A 20,323-nucleotide genomic window follows, 5' to 3' on the forward strand; every position below is an offset into this window, starting at 1 on the left:
GAGCAAGCGTGTCCCCATGGGTATGAGCGTGGCCTGTGGCACGTGGCAAGGACTGTCCAGCAGGGAGCCCGGAGTGGAGAGAAGGAGCCAGGCCACCAAGGGGCCTGCATGCCCAGTCCAGATGCTGGACTTGGTCCTGGATTGAAAACTTTAAACAGATCAAGTCTACGTTTCACTCTGCTGAACAGTATGGAGGTCAAGGGGAGGGTTTGGGGGTGGGGAGCGAATGAGAGAGGAGATGAAGGGGCTTGGCAAACCACAAAGTGCAGCGTCCACAGAGAGTACTGTCCCCAGCAGGACCCCCGAGCCCTGTCCCGAGGCTCAGCAACCCGACAACCTCACGTGTATCTTCATCACAGGGGCACCGGTCCACGGGCGCATGACCACATAGAAGCCACGCGAAAGGCAGGTTGGGCTCCTATTTCTTCTCTGCCGCTGCTACTGCCATTTGGGGCTGGTCATTCTGTGTGCGGGACATTCCCTGACACCCTGTCTCCAGATGCCCAGCAAGGCTCGAGGCACAACCCCGAGCATCCTCTCACGCGAAAATAGGGAGGACAGACAGGGTGCGCTGTGCCGGCCCCAGCTGAGAGCCACCGTGTGCACGCACAAGGGAGGGAGGAACTGTGTGGCCCTCCATCCTAGAACCACTGGGAAGGTCAAGAATATGCCCTCTCCCTCACCAGGCAATTATGGAGCGACGTCTGAGCCCAAACCGAGATCCCAACGGTGTCTTCCCAGAACTTAGGCCTCCTACAACAAGACAGAGCAAGTCCCCACTCCCCAACCCCATCAGGGGCTCCGGAGAGCCCCCTCTGCAGCCTTGGAGCCTCGCAGACCTCGTCAAAACACAGAGGCCCGGTGAATGGGGCCAGACACTCACAGGACAAGGATTTCAAGTCCCCAGCCCTCAGCACACTAGTGCTCGTTTTAAAGAACGCAGCCTGGCATCAGGAGCTTTTCCACCTCCTGGGAGGCCAGGGGGTGACCCCTCGGTGACTCCCAGCCACATACCTCGCTTGACTTTCGGGGGCCTGAGGTCCTCTGCCTCGGCCAGGGCCTCCCAAGCCTCGCGCTCCCTCCAGCGCCTCAGCTGCTCCTCTCGCATTTTGTAGAAGAGGATGTGCTTCTGCACATCGCTGAGCTCGGCGAGGAGTTCGGGGTCGATGTACATGTCATGTAGGATCTGCTGCAGCATGGTGTCACCTGGGGTGCACACACCAGAAGGGCGGCCAGCCAGGGAAGCCCTGCCAGGCGGGGTACCCCAGGCTACTCCTCACCCCTGGCTCCTCACTCTGGGGCCACTCGGGGGGCCCCCTTCTCTGTGCAGCATCGTCACTCTGCCTCAGCTCCCAGCCAGTGCCAAACTCATCGCCTCTGCCCAGGACAGCAACAGGGGCCAGGCAGCAGGAAGCCAAGAGGCAGCAGGGAACCTGAAGGGGGGGTGGGACAGGCACCCGGAGCAACCTAGTCCTTCTGATGGGTCACCAACTGCCGCATCCCAGCAGCGCTTGTGTCTCGGGCTCCCCTGGGGTTCAGGGACAATGGGGAGGGTCAAAGCCTCGGCTCTGCAGGGCATCGCCCGGACCGGCCCTGCCTGGGCCGACAGGTGTCGAGTGATCTGTTAGTGGAAGGTAACGATGACACCAGCTGTATCGATGACACTGCCCCGGGCCAGCCAGGAACTGATCTCTCCTCCGCGGGTAAGAGGAGGAGGGGGCAGCTCTGCCTACTAATTCCATGTCTTTTGAGCCAACTTCAAACAGGCCAGAGGGGCCAGCCAGGAGTTTCTAGGCTCCTCAGCCTCTCCCTCTGCCTGCTCCACCTTGCCAACCTTCTTTTCCAGGACATGTGGCATCCTGAGGTAATGCGTTTAAAACTCTGCCTTCTAACTGTGTTAGAGCCCAGCAAGACCAAAAAAAAAAAAAAAAAAAAAAAATCGACAGGGACAAGGAAGGGGCTTTCCCATGGAATTCAAGGACACAAAGGAGGCCAACTTCCTTTCTGCTTCCCTAGGATGAGGTCCTAAAGCCATGCGTGTGCCTCCAGGGGTCAGTTTGGGTTGCTGTCATTGATCTTTTTGTTTGTTGCAGGTGTCTGGAGATCACCGAACAGAATGGTACCGTGTTTTCTCGGAGCCCTGAATCCGAAGCACCCTGGACAGAGTGGGTGTCCTACCACGGGGTAGGACTGGGGCCCCAGACCCTGTATTCCCACAAGGTAGCTGGGCTTCAGAAGGTAAGTAACCTGCCTGTGGCTACCCAATCCACGAGTTGCCAACTTGGGACTCTACCCAATTTTCAAATTTAACATCCACCGGCAACTGTGACTCTTTCGATGGCTTAAAAATGTTACCCCACCAGGAGAAAACAACAGAACAGGGTCTGGCACCGGGGGCTGGTAGGACTGGTGGCCTTCATGTCCCCTTTCCTCCCCCCAGAGGACCAAAGGTGGATCAGACACCCAAGGGTGACGGAACGCAGGTGTGAGCGGGTCCTCTTCTCCCTCTGCTAGGTTAACACACAACAGAATAATTAAGCTGTTGGGATGAGCTTCAAGCCACAGGGTCAAAAGCAAGTGCGAAGGGCCAGGCTGCCCCGCCCTCAGGTCTAGCCGGCTTGCTGCAGTGTGACCCCGACCTGGCGGCCTCCACACAGAGGCTCTGGCCACGCAGAGCCCTGGGCTCCCACCCCGCCCTCTTCTCTGTGCTCCCGGCTCAGACATTCCGGCCACTCCCCGACCTGTGTCTTGGTTCCCTCGGTGTCTTACACCGACAGCCTTCCCTTGCCTGGGGCACAGCTCTCACCGCCCTAGCCGGCGCTGGGTGGGAGCGCGGAGTCCAGAGCAGGGACAAGGGGGACGGGGCCGCGAAGAGAGTCCAGCCTCCTGCTGGCAGCCTCCTTCTTTCTTCGGGTAGGGGGGAGGACAGGCGCCTACAACGAGCGGGGGGCGGGGAGGGGCAGGGGGGGCGGGGGGGGGCGGGGAAGTACGCAGAGCAGGAAAGGGCTGGCTGCGAGTGCACCTCCGGCGGGGTGGATCTGATGGCGTCCTCGAGGCGGCCACCCTGCCGGGAGAGGGTGGGTGGCGGCCGGAAGGAATGACCCCCGCTAGAGCCCCGTCTCCTGCCGCAGGGGGCACGGTGCTCCGAGGCAATCCCGGGTCGGTGGGGCGGCAGGCTGAGCCTCCGAGCGCAGCCCCGGCGCCACGGGATCGGCTTTCTGGAAAGACGCGCTCGCCAGGAGCTGGTGGGAGCCGCTCGGCCCGCTCCGCGCCACCTCTCAAGAGCCCCCCCCCCGGCGGAGGACGCCGCTCGGCCCTGCCTGGAGCGCCCCCTGGCGGCCGGTGTGGGCGCCGCGAGCAGCCGGGGAGCCAGCCTGGCTGGGAGCCCAGGGTACCCGGCGCGAGGTGACGCCGGGATCTGGGTGGAGGGGCATCCCTCCCCCACCCCCGACGCCGTGCAGCGGGGACACGGTGGCTGTCAATGGCCGCTACCCCAGGGGCAGGGGCCGCGCAAACGAAAGGAGTACTGGCGACTAAAAACGAGGCGAGGGGCCCCCGGGTCTACAGTTGTCTGACGCTTTTCAACTGCCCTTAGTTTTCCTTGGTCATTGGCCGATGTGATGTGTTTAATATTGCATCCTAACGCAATTCCTTCTGGGGCGGGAGTACACGCAAGCAACGCTGTGCAAGGGACTGGAAACCACCCGAATGTCCCTCTATGGGGTGGGGTCTCCCCAGTACAGAACACTACACCTGTCACAAAGGATGGGTCGAGGATGTCCGCTTTGGCGAGAGAAGATGTCCACGGCAGATAAAACGAAAAGGTGACCCGCAGAACGCTGTGCACAGCGTAAGCCATTGTTTCAATTCTGTATGTGATTACTTTTGTGTAAACAAAGGAAAAATATGGAACACACACGTGGTTTCTTGCTTCTTGGAAGGGGAAGGGAGGCCGCTATAGACCATTCTGTATTGTTTTAAGTAAGATAGATGACTGAAACTAAATGTATTTCAAAAGTCCTAAAATGTGGTTCCAAAACATTTGCCTCCATACCCGCCCCCACCCGCAGGGTGGAGCGGAGGCAAAGCCAGAGCTCCCTGGCCAGGAAGGCTACAGCTTGGGGATTGGTAAACTGATCAAGTCACCAGAGGTTCCCAAGCCCCTAAACCACTTGGAGGCATTTTCTCAGCTCTGGTGCTGGTGCGGAGAGGAGTCTGGAGAGCAGGTGGCAGGGAGGATAGTCAGCGGACTTTGGCCAAAGTCTAGGAGAGAAGTGATAAGGACTGTACTGGAGCTGCCAGTGGGGACTAAGGAGGGAAGACTTGGGAGACATTTCTTGTCCCAGAGCCTATCAGGTTATCTCCGCATCTGCTTAAAGTCCTTTTCAAATTTAAATCAGATTGTGACATTCTCTGCTCAGAGCCTTGCGCTGGCTTCCATTTTACTCAGAGTCCAAGCCCAAGTCCTTATAGGGACCCACCGGGCCCTCCAGGATCTGCCTCTCCACACCCCACCCCCAGATTAGCCCTCCCACCCCTCTCCCTCCGCTGGCCTCCCCCACCTTCCACAAACACACCAGACATGCCTCTTCCTCAGGGTCTTACCTTCCTTCTGTCCGGAAGCCACAATGGCTCATTCACCTCCTTCACCTCTTTGCTCAAACTTTTAAACTCCTCTATACTCTTGCTCGCCTTTTATTCAACTCAGGTTTTTTTTCCCTTATTACTTACTTTGTAAAATACCATTTTACTTGTGTTTTTATCTCTACCTATTAGATAGCCCTCAGTGCCTCTATTACTGCTTAGCATGCAGCAGGTGCTAGATAAATATCTATTGGAAAAGAGAATGGGGACGCCTGGGTAGCTCAGTCAGTTAAGCATCAACTTCGGCTCAGGTTGCTCAGTTTGTGGGTTCGAGCCCCGCGTCGGGCTCTGTGCCGACAGCTCAGGGCCCCAGAGCCTGCTTCTGATTCTGTGTCTTCCTCTCTCTTCCCCTCCCCTGTTCACGCTCTGTCTCTGTCTCTCAAAAACAAAACGTTTAATTTAATAAAATAAGGAAAAGAGAATGAAGGAAGGAACTTACAAGGTAGAACTGATTACAGCCTGTGCAAATCCTGGGGAGGTGTCCAGAACAGCACTCTGAAGGGAGGTTGCTGGAGACTTGGACGTAGGAGACATGAGCAGATTGGCTAAATCTATGGGATATTAGGTAGACTGATTGCTATAGGCCACCTGCCCTGGCTGTCCCCCCATGCCCTAATCACATGGTCCCTTGAAGGCAGAGTCAAGCGATGGCCAGAGAATCCCATCATCTTAGCCTCGGGAAAGCCTGGGCACAGCCATCACATAAGGACTGGCTACAGGAGGGTTCTCCTATTCTACTCACCTCCCCTGGCACAGACACTTGGGGAAGCTGCTTCCAAGAGCACACTTAGGATCTCAACTTGGTCTCAGTTTTGCAATCCAAGGGCTCAGTGAAAGTCTACAGTAGTTTCTGCCTTGTCACCAGCTAAGCACCACTGAAAAATTGTGGCCATGAAAACCGACTTTTAACTCCTCTAGTAAAAGTGTCCCTGAGAAGTGCAACAACTACTTAGAAAATACAATGTGAAAAAGATCCCATTCACAGTAAGAACCAGAGATGAGATGCTGGCAATGGATTTTACAAACGGATTTGACATATGGGTGGGGACCCATATGAGGAAAAGTAAAACTCCTCCCTGAGGATATGCCTAAGATTTCTGGGGCTATACTGCCAGAAAATGTCTAATTCATCCGTGTCAGTTGGCCTCCAGTGTGGCTCCCAGTGACTCCCTGCTTCCTGGTATTCGTGACCTTGGATAGCATATGACCCCGTAGCATTTGACATATGACCCCACATATGTCAGCATTGGTCTGTGCCATCACTAGAAACCACCAGAATGGTGATTTGTCACTTTTGACATTAGGGTATAAAGGACATTCTGCTTCCCCTTCGGGTTCTCTTTCTCTCACCACTTTGGGGCAGGCTTGTGAGCCCCACATGGTAAGGAACTGCAATCTCCCACCAGCAGTCACGTGAGCGAGGTTGGCAGGGAGATCTGGGTAGGGGAGGCTGCAGCCGGGTCCTGCACTTTCACTGCGACCTCACCAGAATCACCCAGCTAAGTTGTTGCTAGATTCCTGACCCTCAGAAAGGGTATGAGATACATACGTGTTGTTTTGAGCTACCCAACTTTGGGGTATTTTGTTATGCAGCAATGTGTAATGAATGCAATATCAATTTATACATGTCCTACAATTTCAGGCCAGCTCTGAAAATCAATTGCGAAGTGGGGGAGAAGCTTGATACAATAATTCCCAAGTTAGACAAAAGAGTGAATAGATGAAAACAGCCTAGAAGACACAGAGGCATACTGAACTCTGCACTGCCCAATTCAAACTTATCAAGCAAATATCTCTGTTCTGACGTAGGAACAGGCAGATTGAAGTGGGAAAGCCCAGACACATATCCAAATATATATGTAATTATTTGGTACACAACCAAAATGGCAGCTAATAATGGGGGGAGGGAATAATTAATTAGACCAGGAATAATTAATCAGCTAGATCCTTGTCTGTTACCTGGGATCCTATCAGGACATCCCTCAGTGGTCATGAACTCTGGGGGTTCTGTGGCATACATAAGAGTAATTACTGCAGCATTAGTCACAAGAGCAAACAGTTCAACGTAATTGATGGGTTCAATATATAAGGTTTGGATTAGCAAATCATGGCAGATCTATAGGACAGAACTGCCACTGAGAATATTTGTTGACGCACAAGGGTGCTCGTTATGTGTTGCTAAGGCAGAAAGCAGGGTGGTATGGTCTCAGTTTTATGAAGGAGGAAAAGAATATTTCAACCCTTACTGCCTTCTAAGAGGAGACTAAGCAGGTCCAGTTGAAAGGAAAGACCCAAGGTGGAAACCTTGCCAGGTCTCGTTCGCCCATTTGGGAGGTCGCGCTGGGGCGAGCCGAGCGGCTGCATATAACACAGGCCAGACTTCAGGTTCCGCAGGAGCAGAGATGACAGGGGAAGGAAGGAGGCAGACGGCCACACAACCCCAGGCTGTGGACCACCGTGTCTCAAATCATCACCAAAACGACTGAATCCTCAAAAGGCTTGCCGTGAGGGGATTTTTACGGGAAAAACAAAATAATAGACCAAAGAACCCCTAACCTTTATCCAATTCTGTCAGGACAGAGGAGGGACAAAACAGAGACCGCTAAGGGGCACAGGAGTTGGAGGCACATGGGAGCATGGGTCCCTGGCATTAGCTGAAATCACGGGGAGGGGCTTGGGGCTTTCTCCACCATGGAATTGGGAGGATCTGAGTACCTCTGAAGGGCAAGGACACCCACGCTGACATTGGGAAACAAAAAGACAACAGTATAGACACAATCACACATTGATAATTACGGCAGGCGAGCCCAGGCTCGCAGCCGGCCAGGCCTGACCTCTGGGGCACTGCCTCTCATTTCCACGACTCATTTTCCTCTTCTGTGTATGTGGAAGTGATCAGGGCACTACACGGGGCTTCTGTCAGCACTAAACACGTAAGGGGAGTCATGTCAGAGTCGGCCAGGCACACAGGAGGTGACCATGTGAGCTCTGTCTCCCCATTCCTTAATCTGGGACCTGATTCTTCACTAAATTGGGGAATCAAAATATCAGGTGGCTGTGGAGAGCCGTGGCAGCTAATGCTGTCCGCCCAGCGAGCTGCCCCAGACCCCTTGTGGTGTCAAGGAAAAGTCCTGAGTCCCAGACCCATGTGTGACTCGGGCCTGGGACTGATATACCCACACTGGGAGAAATGGGCTGACTTTCTAGCACAGTTCTGACTCTGGGCCGCTGGTCTTCCTGTTTCCCCACAGGGGAGAAGGTCTGCGTGCAGTAGGAGAGCACGGGGTCAGCATGCGGGGAGAAGCAGAGATGCTGACGGAGGGAACACCCTGGCCATGTGAAGTCCCGTCCAGGCCCCCAAGGCCTCACTTCCTCTCTCTCTGTCTGAGAACGTCCCACTTTCCCTCCCTGCCCTGGGCACCAATAAACCCCTCCTTTTGCTTAACCTTGCTTGAGGTGAGGTCCCTGCAACCCATGTGTCCTGACCACCCCAGAGGCTTGGCTGTCTCTGCTTTTGTCTTGCCAAGGATGCTTCAGAGGTGGACAGGACAGGACGTCAGGAAGGGGAGGCACCCGGGGCAGAGCCTCAAGGTCGACTTCTCACAGGAAGTCCTCCCAGACCCCAGCTCCCTCTCTGAATGCAGCCCCAGTCCAACTTCCTCTGTCTCCCTCCAGGAATCTGGTGACGCAGCAGAGAAAGTGGCAGTTTCCAGAGGAGGCCGAGTCCCTCGTGCCCGCACACAGCTAGTGGAGCAGGACACTCTGGGTCCTCGGGGTGGAAAAGGTATCGAGCCAGCTGCTACCTCTGCACCTGCCGTCTGACAGACAGATGACCTACACTCGCCTGCACCCCTGCCCCCTAAATCTCTCCTAAAGCCCCAGTCCTGCTAATTAGAAAATACTCCGCTCCATCCAAATTCCCCTGGAACGAGGCCACTCGGCACAAAAATAACAGATCGGCTAAGTCACGGCCCAGGACTGGCTCTTATTAACTCAAAGGGCAAGAGACAACTCTGGAGCCCCAGATGGCAAACAGACTTACACTTCGGGCAGCTGCCCACGAAGCCCTCCCAAGGTCCCCTGGTGCCTGCTAAAGACCACACAGTCTGTCAGCACTGCCTGGGGCGCCTCTCAGCTGCAGACACAGCCACATCCAAATCACAGGCCCAGCCACACCAGGCCCCGAGACCGCCCTGACCCGTGAAGAGAAGCAGTGTGTGCTTGCCTCGCAAGCAGCTTAGAACTCCAGGTGAGGCTCTCCCCAGGGAACCCTGAGCCCCCACCCCACCCACCCTCAGGCCCCATGCCCTCCTCAGAGAAGGGAAGGGCTGCTAAGATTTCCTACACGCCCACTGGACTGTGCCACGCGCTTTCCTACCCTATCTCCTTTACATCTCCGAGCAAGATGATGAAGCAGGAAATCGTCTTACCCCAAGGTCAGCTTTCTTGTCTAGGCCAAACAGCTGCCAGCGGATCCAAGACTTAAACCCATCATGCTGAGCCCATAACGTGTTCCTCCCCTCCCGGCCCACACGCCGGGCTCTTGTCCTGAGTTGGACAGTCTTTCGAGGGCCATGCAGCTGTGCCCACACCTCCCCAGGGGTCAACCCGGAGGGCACCAAGAGTTCAGTGTGCCACGTGACCCCCCTGATCTGCTCCCAGGCCACATCTCGGGCCCTGTGGAGCCCACACACCTGCCCAGCATGGTGAGGTGCCCACGGCCTCCAGGCCAATGAGCAGTGAGGTGACTCAGCAGAGGTGGTGAGCTGGGCAAGGCCCTGGGTTCCTTGCAAAGGGAGATTCTGGAAGTCAGGAAATCCGGTTCTGGTCTTCATTGCCCCAGGCGGTGGGACTTGGGACACAGACCTCCGGTGTCCTTCCTCTTCTTCCTGGGCATGAGGCTAGAGTTTTGCCAGCCCCTTGTTTGTTTCGCTTTAATCTTTTAATTTTTTATTTTAGAGAGAGTGTGTGTGTAAGTGTGAGTGGGGGAGAGGGGCAGAGGAAGGCAGAGAGAAAAATCCCAAGCAGGCTCCATGCTCAGCATGGAGACCGACGTGGGGACTCAATCCCACAACTCTAGGATCATGACCTGAGGAGAAATCAAGAGTCAGATGCTCAACAGACTGAGCCACCCAGGCGCCCCTTTACCAGCCCTTCATAATTCAATGTGGCACCTGAGTTCTGGCCAAATGGCATGTGAACACAGGTGGTGTGCAGGCCACTCGGGCTTCAGTCCTAAGATTCCCCCTCCCTCCCTCCTCACCCTCTTCCCCCCTCTACCCCCCACCAGCTGACCAGAGATACTCCAAAGGATACTTATCTTTCAAAGTCACCAAAGTTCAGATGCTTGCTCTCGTGTCTAGTCTCTTCTGACTCTACCCTCGTGCAATGGTCCTCAAACCTAAGCATGCATTAGCATCACCCAAGAACTGGTTAAAAAGATTACTGGAGGGGCACCTGGGTGGCTCAGTCGGTTGAGCGTCCGACTTCGGCTCAGGTCATGATCTCGCAGCTTGTGGGTTCAAGCCCCGTGTCGGGCTCTGTGCCGACAGCTCAGAGCCTGGAGCCTGCTTCCCGTTCTGTGTCTCCCTCTCTCTCTGCCCCTCCCCTGCTCGTGCACGCGCACTCTCTCTTTCAAAAATAAACCAACATCCAAAAAAAAAATTTTTTTTTTTAAAGATTGCTGAGTGCCATTCCCGAGTTTCTGACTCCACAGGCCTGGAGTGGGACCACAGAATGTGCACTTTTGACAGGTTCCCAAGTGATATGGCAGCTGTTGGTCGAGGGACCACACCTTGAGAACCCCAGCACCATTGCCTAAGCTTCGGTGGAAGTAAGATCCCCAGTTCACCGAGGACACGGGACCGGTTCCCGGCCCCTCCATTAGCGCTGTGCTGCCCTGTTGATCCATTATGGAGCAAATCGAGAATACCACCAGGGCCCGCCCACCCCCTGCAGCTTCCTAGAATCACTTTGAGATGCACAGGGAAGGGAGGTAAACTCACTTCAAAATGCAGTTATGCTTGAAAAGAGACTCAAATGTACACCTTACAAACAAGAGGAGTCCCAGGAATTGTGCAGAAGAAAAAAAAAGGGAGAAAGACACTGAAATCTGCCACGGTGGTTGTTCCAGGGAGTGAAGCATTGAAGATGGCCTCCTGGTCAGAGGAGGGGTTTCTTTTACGACGGCTGACCTTGGCTGGCCAGCTGGCGTTCTGTTGACTGCAGGGGAGCTGATGGCATGCTCAGAACCCAAGTGATGCCCACCCTCTTGGATTTGGCTGCTGGGTGGGTGGCGGGGCCCTCAGCTGAGATGGGGGAAAGTGGAGAACAGTTTGGGGTGTGGGCGGGACTTGGTCCTGGGGGAAGAAGACTAATTCAGTTTTGGACGTGGCTCCCAATGTGTCTGCAGGAGTGGCCGGGGAGACGGGCTAAAGCAGCTTTGCTGACGCGTAGGCTCTCAGGGCAGCAGACACGGCCTGAGGACCTGAGCCAGCCAGCCAGCCAGCCATCGCTGAGAGGGCAACCCGTGCCCCCAGGACGCCTCCCACAGTGGCTGACCTTTACTTAGGGCATGTAGGAGATGCTCTAACCCCCAGAATCCATTTCTCACAGCGAGAGATTGGCTCCTTTGGATTCCCTGTCCGGGTCCTATTTTCAAAAGCGAGCTGTGCCAGAAAGACAAGAGGCGCAAGGAAATCTTTTTTGGAATGAGGGAAAAAAAGATTCTGGGCGTCTCTGGCAGAAAACCCTGCCTTGTTTAGAGCACAGTCGTCCAGTTATTTGATTCTAGGCTTTCATTACCTTTGAGCTGCTTTACAACTAAGTTATGAGTTAACACAAAATACTTCTTGTCTACGGACGTGCCTAACTGTACGTATGAGAATGAGGCCCAAGAAAAGCCAATCCCAAAATTCCTTTACTCTATATAGGTCTACGTGATTTCTCTTTCGAACTGTTAATCTTACCAAATTCCTCATTTAAATAAAATTTTTGATACGTGCATATGTAATATTATATAAGTAATGCTTTTGGGGGGGATTATCTCTAGCAAAAGGCACACTAAAGACCACCGCCTCTCTCAGAGATGGGAAGACTGATGGTGGTCCATGCAGCACAAAACCCATTCTCAGTCCCACCTGTATCACCCCTACCAGGAGGTAGGTATCCAGCCTGGGCTCGCATACCTCCAGGGACAGGGTGCAAAGTCCTTCCTAGAGGCCACTCCATCTGTTTCCATATAGGACAACAGCTGTGATTTTAGAAAGCAGGGGGAAAAAAAAAAAAAAAAAAGGATCTAAAACTACAAGAAAACACAAGACCTGGGCCCAGTCCCCACAGACAGATGAAGGGCTGCGTCCCAACAACCATCTATAAACAGGGCCGGCAGTCCTGGCCTTGCAGAGGCACAGAGAGGCTGAATCAGCTGGGCAGGGAGGGTGAGGGCTGCCGAATGTTTTTTGATGCAAAGATCTCCTGGGAGCAAGCAGAGCAGGGGCCCATGCACTTGACTTACATGCACAGCCACATCCCTTCTCCCTGGCTCCTGGTTTCCATCCTGCTGAGGCTGCCCCACCACGTGGAAGAACACCCTCACGTGTCAGAGGTGGAAGGGACACAGACAGCCTCCTGGCCTCGGGCACTCGCTCTGAGGCCTCGGCGGGCCCCAGAGTTTCCCTGGGTGTCTGTTCTTACCAGAGTGGGACCAGATGGGGTCCAGCCCATCCAAACGTGACGTCCTGCCGTGTGTGCGGCTTTATCTCCTGCAAGGACTGCTTCCGGGCCCTGTCCTGTTTCCCATCCCAAGCTCCTCGAACCCCTTTCTGCCCATGTCATCCCTCCTGGGCCCCCTGAGGGCAGGCTGCGCCACTAGGCTGACTCTCCCGTGGGGCCCCAGTCCCTGTGAGGGGGAGGGCCGCTCTGCTTCCTCTGGGGGCTCCAGGGACTTCTGGAGTTGTGGTTTCCAGAAGAACGCACACTCCAGGCAAGAAGCAACACCCTCTCCTTCCCCACCCTGTATGCACACCTGTATGCACAGGAAGCAAACAGACCTTAACCTCCAAATGCCTGCTGAGTCTCCCTACGGCCCTCCAAGCCTAGTTCCTGACAGGACAGAGGGTCGGCAGGACGGAGACAGGACAGGCAGCTCAGCCTGGGGGGTGGGGGCAGGGGTGCACTGGCAGCTACAGTAACTGTAGCTTATCAGCAGTAATTTTGGAGCCACACACTGAGTAATCCGGACCTATGTTAAAACCCTCACCCGCCTCATCTAATCCCCAAGGCAGCCCCGTGTGGGGGTATTATTATCCTCATTTACGAAAAAAAGGGCCCAAGGAGGTTAAGTGACTTGCCCAAAGCCACATGGCTAGTGAACAGTAGGTGGCTGGGGAGTCACAGCCCTTCAGTAATTAACTGAATATTCCGGGACACCCTGTGACATGAAGGCAGTCATCTCTACTTCTCAAATGAAGAAACCAAGGCATTAAGTTTTAGTGGGGTTTTTTTGAGCCCACACTCAAACTCAGGCTCAGCCCTCTTCCTGCCACAGCACAGGTCCTAACCCAAAGGAATCCGGGTCCAGGATTTCCCCTCCTGTCACGTAATGGCTTTGGTTTTATTACCTGGCAGACAGGGGAGATGGAGGAACCCATCCCTGTCTCCACTGGGGATGCACGTCCACAGAGCCAAGACCTCCCCTCTTCCTTCCCCATGGATCTTGGCTTTGCCCCCAGCTCGTACCTGCCTCTAGGGAAGTGGCCAAGCAGCAGGCGGCACCCAGCGTGGGTACTGCCCTTCTCCAGGAGCACAAGCCACTGAGCCGCCAGGGGGCAGCAATCAGGCAGCGAGCTGTCTGGACCCCGAAGCCCTGTCCCGAGGAACCGGGGCATTCAGTGAGATGTGGCTGCCCCTCGACTCTGCAAGCGTCAGGTCACGTCCTAGAGCTTCAGCCAGGCTGGCCAGGTGCCAGGCTCGTGTCTGCCCAGACTCTGCAGCTCCCTCCCTGCACAACCTCAGGGACAGCACTGAATCTGAGTGCTTGTCCTCACTTAACAAGGATGCCACCCAAAAACGAACACTTCCCACACGACCAGCCATCTCCCGAGGCAAAGACGGATGCCTAGGGCTCCCTTGCCCCTCTTGCTCAGCCTCTCCGTAGGGCTTGTGCTGTTATAAGGCCACAGGCTACTTACTCGGAGTCATCCTTGGAGAGACATCAATCACCCCCCCCCTTCCATCTACCCCCTGACCCAGAGCCAGGACCATGCTGGCATGCCCCAGCCCCCAGGACCCGATCATTACAATGTTAGTCCACCTCCCTGGAGAACTCCTTTAAAAACATGTTTTTCTTGCAAACCCTTCTAGGAAGTTATTCTAACAACAAAATACCGTAGAGTTTTTATAAGCCCTTGTAGTAACAAAATACCATACCAACTAAAACATCTACCCACAGAAGCGTCATGACTGTTGGCGGCCTCCTCCATGCTCACCCCCTTCCACAGGAGTCTGTCGCCCGGCCAGATGGTTTAAGTGGGAAGGACAAGTCCAGGGGGTCCCGGGGTGGGGATGGGGGGGCCTTCCCTCATGGCTTCACCACCATGTCCCCATGACAGTAGGCCCAAGGGTGTCTCTGACGGGTCTTCCCTCCCTCTACCTTGGCTGATGGGGGCACCATGGAAGGCACAGGAGAGAATAAAAGAAACCAGATCCTGTCGGCGTCACTGAGCCACTTGGATCAAAACAACCCCGAAACTCACCCCACCTCTGGACTTTCCAGCTTCAGGAGCCAAAAACCTCCCCTCATTGTTTAAACCAGTTTGAACCGGGTTTTCCGTTACCTGTGACTGTAAACCTACTCCCCTGGATGGAGCAAGGTTCATTCACACGCTGGCGGTCCCCTGATGGGCAGTGCGACCGTGAAAATGCACCGTGGCTGGGCATACACTTGTGGACAAAGATTTCTGAGATATATTAGGTAAATCAGTTGTGAATGCTACATAAAATTGATTCTCATTTGTATGAGAAAAGATACTTGACCATGCATAAACATTTTCTGGAAGGGTACTTAAGAGTGGCACACACACACACACGCACACACACATAATGACTAGTTTTAAAGTCGTGGGAGGTGATAAAAGTATAGTCCAAGGTGATCATTTATTTTGCTACTTATTAAACCATGCCTTTGAAGCCCCTGCGGAAATACGAGATGCAGAGCACAGGAAGAAAGCGGAATGAAGAAATAATGGTCTCAGACCTCTGTGAGTTCTGCTTTATTTTCCTCCTCCTCCAAAGCTGGGCTCTCTAAAATTGGTAACTTCACCAGGCCAGTATCCACTTACAGGTAGCCTTGACTTTTTCTAAGTTATTCCACAGTCCTTATTCTACACCGCCCATTGTGGGTTTCCCTGGGTCACCCCGGAGACCCCAAAAGCACTCTGAGGATGAACATACCTTTCCACTGCAGCCTCAGAGGAGGAAACGCCAGGTCTCGCTGAGTTCCCAAAGAGCCAAAATGGCGCCAAATGTATACGGTTCTCTGGATTAGAGAGCGCCCGGACGAATGAGAACTGCAGGAGGCCCAGTCAGCCCTGGAAGGCCAGGCAGCAACCTCTTGAGGAACAGACACAAGCCTGTGGAAGCATCTTTACCAAGATCCATCATTTGGGACAAGTCACCACAGTTTAGGGGCTGACAACCCTGTGGCCTGACACCAAGCGGGACCCTAGAGCTGGAAACGCCCACCCGGGAAGGTCACACAGCCATTCCACTCAGCTGGTAAAGCTGAAGGCACCGCACCTCCAGGTGACAGGGCCAAGCAATTGGTGCCTGGGCAGGACCTTCCTAGGACAGGAGGGTGCCTTGGGTGCTGGGACCGTTGCAAAGCACCTCCCCTTTCTCCCTGCCTCTGCAGTCCATGCTCTGGTGCTGCTGACCAGGGACAAGCAGGTGGCCCCGGCTACTGAGACTGAGGCCTTCCCTTCTCTGCTGGCTCTGACCCAGCCTCCTCTTCTGGGAAGCTCTCCCCCCGGGCTCCCTAAGATCGCAGAGGCCTACACTCACGCATGCCCATTACCACCCCAGCAGCAGCTCCCACATAGTATCCCTTGGAGAGAAGGCCATGTCCGATGCCTCACTGCCCGGCACAGAAAGCCCTCTGTGGGCCTGTTGGGTGGAGCAGCTCTGGCCTTACAGAGAAGGGAGCCTGCTGCCCATGGCCAGGGCCTCAGGGGCAAGGTGGGGCCGAGCACCTGGAAGACCTGTACTTGCATAAGGCTGAGTACCACATTCTCCCAAATCCAGGTGTGGAAGCATGAGCGAGCACTCCCCCGCCTCGTCCAAACGCCTGTTGACCTATGACAGAGCCCCGCTAGTTTGGGCAATCTTCAGGAAACTGCTCCTTTCCGGGCTTGCCCTTGGTGTGATTTTGCTCAGCAGGAGTCGGACATTCAGCCAGACATTCAGAAGTCGGGGCTGGTAGACGCCAAGCCTATTTTAATAGGTACGGGTTCTGGGGGGCAGGTTTCGAGTCTGAATCTAGACCTTCCAGACCTCAAAGGGAACTCCCCTTTCTCGGAATCTCACATGTCAGGCACAAAAATGGCTTCCTCAGAGCTGTTCTGGTGACTGAATGAATTTTTTAACTGTTAAGTACCCGGAGCACTTCCTGTGTCCCAGGACCCATTAACGTTTCGTCATTCATGCAGGGAAACGGAGCACAGGCTTCCCACGCACCAGCACAGATGGTTTTCCTGCTCAGCTCCCAGCCCTGCCCTTTGGGTAGTGGGAACGCCCGGAGACTGGTGAGCTGGGCAGTGGCAGGCGAGGCTGGCTGGAGGTGTGACGAGAATGGGCAGGAGGGGGTCAGAGACCTGGCGAGCCTGGGCCACAGAAGCGGACGATGTTGAGAAGGGGCTGGTCCAGAGTGCCGGGAGCCGCAGAGGCCCGTGGAGTCTGGTGCCTGGGCGAGCAGCCTTCAGTCAAGGAAGGGAGCGGTGGGGAGGGGAAGGAAAGGAAGGAAGGCGAGGGGGCCAAGGCAAGCTTTCTGAGACGGGGAAACATGTAAGAAACGGTGTGCGAGGGAGATGAGGTGGGAAAAAAAATAACGCAGCGAAGTCCTGCAACGGTGTGAGCAGGAGGGGGGCACAGGAAGGACAAGGAAAGACCCGGAAACCTTAAAGTGGGAGTATACGGGGGGTTAAGAGGGGGAGTGCAGAGGTCACACTGGCCTCTACGCAGCGTGGCAGGGCAGGGAGTGAGTAGGCCGTGCGGGGAATGACCAGGAGGCTGCGCTGTGGCTTCGTACAAGTCGTTTCCAGTTCACTGGAGACCGTCACGCATGCACCACTTCCCCTGGTTTCCTTTCTCTCCTCTTATCCAGCTACCCCGAGGCCGAGGAGATGGCTGAAATGGCCAAAGAGTTTTGTAAGCTAGTCGAAAACCAAACTGAACTTTGAAAAGTCATGGCTAGACTTCCCCCTGAACTGGGCTGTGACCTGTAGAGACTCACAAGGGGTCCAGCCGCCAGGTCGACCTGGATAGATTTTGGGGGGGGGGGGGGGGGGGGGGGCAGGCGCCATCTCTCCTGGGTGTCCGCGCGCCGGCATCGAGGGTCTCGCGTCACCGTCTCCCCCCAGGGCAGGATGGGTCAGAGGTACGTGGCCAGGTGGGCAATGCTGCTCAACCTTCACAGACGGGCCAGCGGGTCCAAGACAGCAGTGCCCAGATTCCGACCCAGCGTCCCCAAGTGCGTTTGCCTGGATCGTGCTGCCGGGGGGGGGGGGCTGCACAGAGAGAGCCTAATGCTTTTTCTCCTGGCTCTACAGAGTCAAAGCTCTGCCTCTCACTGTAAGCAAGCCACAAGCCAGCTTGTTCCAGTTATAACCTCCATATAAAGGATGACTGAAAGCGGCACACAGAATCTAAAAAATCACAGGGTGCCTGGGTGGCTCAGTCAGTTCAGTGTGTGACTCCTGATTTTGGCTCAGGTCATGATCGGTTTGTAAGATCGAGCCCCACGTGGGCTCAGCGCAGAGCGTGGAACCCACTTGGGATTCTCTCTCTCTCTCCCTGCCCCTCCCCCACTTGTGCTCGCTTACACTCTCAAGGTAAATAAACCTTAGGAAAAAATCTAAAAAATCACTTGATGGAAGTTATTTCAGACGGTGCCAACCATAAACTGGCTTTACCGTCCACCATCCTGTCATGCCCAGCCACACCCAATCCCCCTGGTTCCCGCAGCAGCCGAGCTTACCACAGAGGTACTTAATGCCATCATGATGTCACTCAAAACACAAACAGCCAAGACAACAGCATTAATACAAAGATATATTCCATAAAAGAGTTTGGCGGTCAAAGAAAAGCATTACACTTCCTGAAAACACAAGCATCCTTCTTCCTCTAGTCTACAGAGAAAACTGTAAAAAAAAAAAAAAAAAACAAAAACAACAAAAAAACTGTATCATAACATCATCAACAAACACCCACCAGGATACACCACACTAGCATGTACACTTCTGCAAGTAAGTGAAGGTAGCACTCGATCCCTGAACAATGAGGACAGAACGGGCACGAGATCCAGAGAAGCGTTAGAAAGTAGCCCAGAGACGCACAAATGCCCCAGCTGTCCCTGGGGGAGGAACCATTCAGTACATCAGACAGACTTCATTTCCAAGAGCAAGCCCCAGGATAGCCCTGCCAGGAAGGGTAGACACGGTCACCACAGATATCCTGTTTGGGGACAGTGGGGGGAGGTCATCACAAAAGTTAGGGGGGGGAAAAAAAAAAAACCATCCCGAGCTTCTACACAGCTGCAGGCTGGGGTCTGCGGCTCCACGCAGGAGCCGGGCTAGATTCACTCCAGGGGGAGGCAAATGCCAGGCCGGCCAGCGGCCCTGACCACGTGGCCTCGAAAGCTGCCCTGGTCAAAGGTTCCGGGCCGGCTCTCTCTGGCTGGGGCTCCTTGGCCTCGCAGCGGGGAGGGGGGGAGGTCAGGATTCAAGTTCCGTATGACAGTTTCAGTAGCACCAAGACCAGAAGACAGTGAGGCCAAGCAGGGGAGGGGCACGGGTGCGTGTGCTGGGGGGTGCACGGAGGAAGGGGGAGCGCGCGTGTGCACCTGGGTCATTAGGGATGAAAAGGAGAAGCTGATGGGGTTGGGTCTTGAGACACTCAAAGGAACTGAAAGGGATGGCTTCAGTCCCAGACACCGCGTAAGGCTGCTTAGAGGGAATGCCAGAGGAAATGAAGAAATGGTGTGAGAACATTCTTATCCCTATAAATAAACTATTTACACACTTTAAGAAAAGAAGAGCCGACTCTCAGAGGAGAACCCTGCCCGTGCCCCCGTGCCATCTGGGCATAATGCTATTGAGACGAGGGGCGGTTCCTGCCCTGGAAGGGGCGGCAGAGGAGGTCCTCCGTGGCACCGGTCCACACATGGCTCAGGCTTACTTGAACGTGGCTGAGGATCCTGCAAACATCCCCGAGTCGTGCAGACACCACAGGCTCCGCTGGCACGGTCCACTTGTGTCCCTTCCCCTCCCCAATTACAGGCAGCACCCTTCTGCTGCTGGGAGAAGCCTTGTCCGTGTCTTCTGGTCCACCCCCCCCCCCCCCCACTCATGTCCCACTCACAGCAGATGGCTGCCCTCCGGGGCGGCACCGATAACATGAGTGGGGCGGTCAGGATGCCCTGCAGACACAGTCAGTCTCCAGGAGAACTGAGTCAGGCCCCCTTCACAGCCACAGGAGCCTTCTGTCCCTCAGTCGCCAGCCCCGCTTAAAGACACGTTCTCCGTCTCTGGGTAGACCCCAAGTGGTGGCGGGGGGAGAGCGTCTCGGTCACAAGTTTGTGTGGGTTAGAGGGGGGGGCCCCTCAGTCTTCAGCACCAGCAAACAGAAGCAGAGAGGTCGTGTCACGCTGATGCTGAAGACAGGGCGCCGGCTCTGGCTGGGTGCATCCACTTCCTCCCTCTGGACATGGAGTTGACAACGGGGAAGGGCTCTGGCCTCCACGGCGTGGCTCAGCTCTGCTTGCTCACCTCTGTCCCTCAGAAGTGATGGCCTGCCTTCACTGCCTCAATGTCCGAGATCAAGGTCTTCGCCAGGAAGATGCCAAATATCTGAAAGCAAAGCCGGCAGAGGCTGTCAGTGGTGGGGCCCGATGGGGGCGGGCAGGTGCAGAGGGCAAGGCGGGCCCTGCCGTGCACATCAGTCCCACGTCCACTCTGCAGAAGCTCAGGATGCGGCAGAGAGACAAACAATTGGGCCTGTGGCAAAACAAGACCAGCCCACCAGTAAAAACGGAGCCCTGAGGTCTACTTTGCTATATCCCAAGGGCCTAGAAGGGGTCAATGGCAGGCACCACAGAAGCAAGACGGACAGTTCACCCTGCCTCCAACATGACCATGCACGTCACATCCCATAAGCTGGGACACACTTTGTACCCAAAGTTAAACAGAGCCACCTGACTGGATTTGATTCAAAACAATAAATCTTGACATTTCCTGTAAAGCTGGATTTCATAATAAAAACAAGGTTCTCCCTGATTTTAGCTGTGCTGATATCTGACCTTGGTGACTGGCGTAATCAGGCGGGAAGACTGTTTTTCTACCAGGAACAGACGAATGTGAACTCAGAGACCTTCAGAATGTTGCTTTTTATTTCCCCTTTAAATTCT

General features: G+C 54.9%; 1 protein-coding gene across 6 annotated transcripts in view; it reads right to left on the reverse strand.

Moving 5' to 3' along the window:
- Positions 1-17,956: 17,956 nt before the first annotated feature.
- The window catches only part of TSPAN14 (tetraspanin 14), a 56,443-nt gene continuing 54,076 nt past the window's right edge, over positions 17,957-20,323 (reverse strand). For all 6 annotated transcript variants that reach the window (XM_078434478.2, XM_078434479.2, XM_060642335.3 and 3 more), the window contains one exon: positions 17,957-19,766. In XM_078434478.2, the coding sequence (XP_078290604.1) occupies positions 19,695-19,766 (72 nt within the window). In that variant the 3' untranslated portion in view covers positions 17,957-19,694. The remainder of the gene's footprint in view (positions 19,767-20,323) is intronic.

The sequence above is a fragment of the Panthera onca genome, chromosome D2, assembly GCF_046562875.1.
Source record: "Panthera onca isolate mPanOnc1 chromosome D2, mPanOnc1 haplotype 2, whole genome shotgun sequence".
NCBI lineage: Eukaryota > Metazoa > Chordata > Mammalia > Carnivora > Felidae > Panthera > Panthera onca.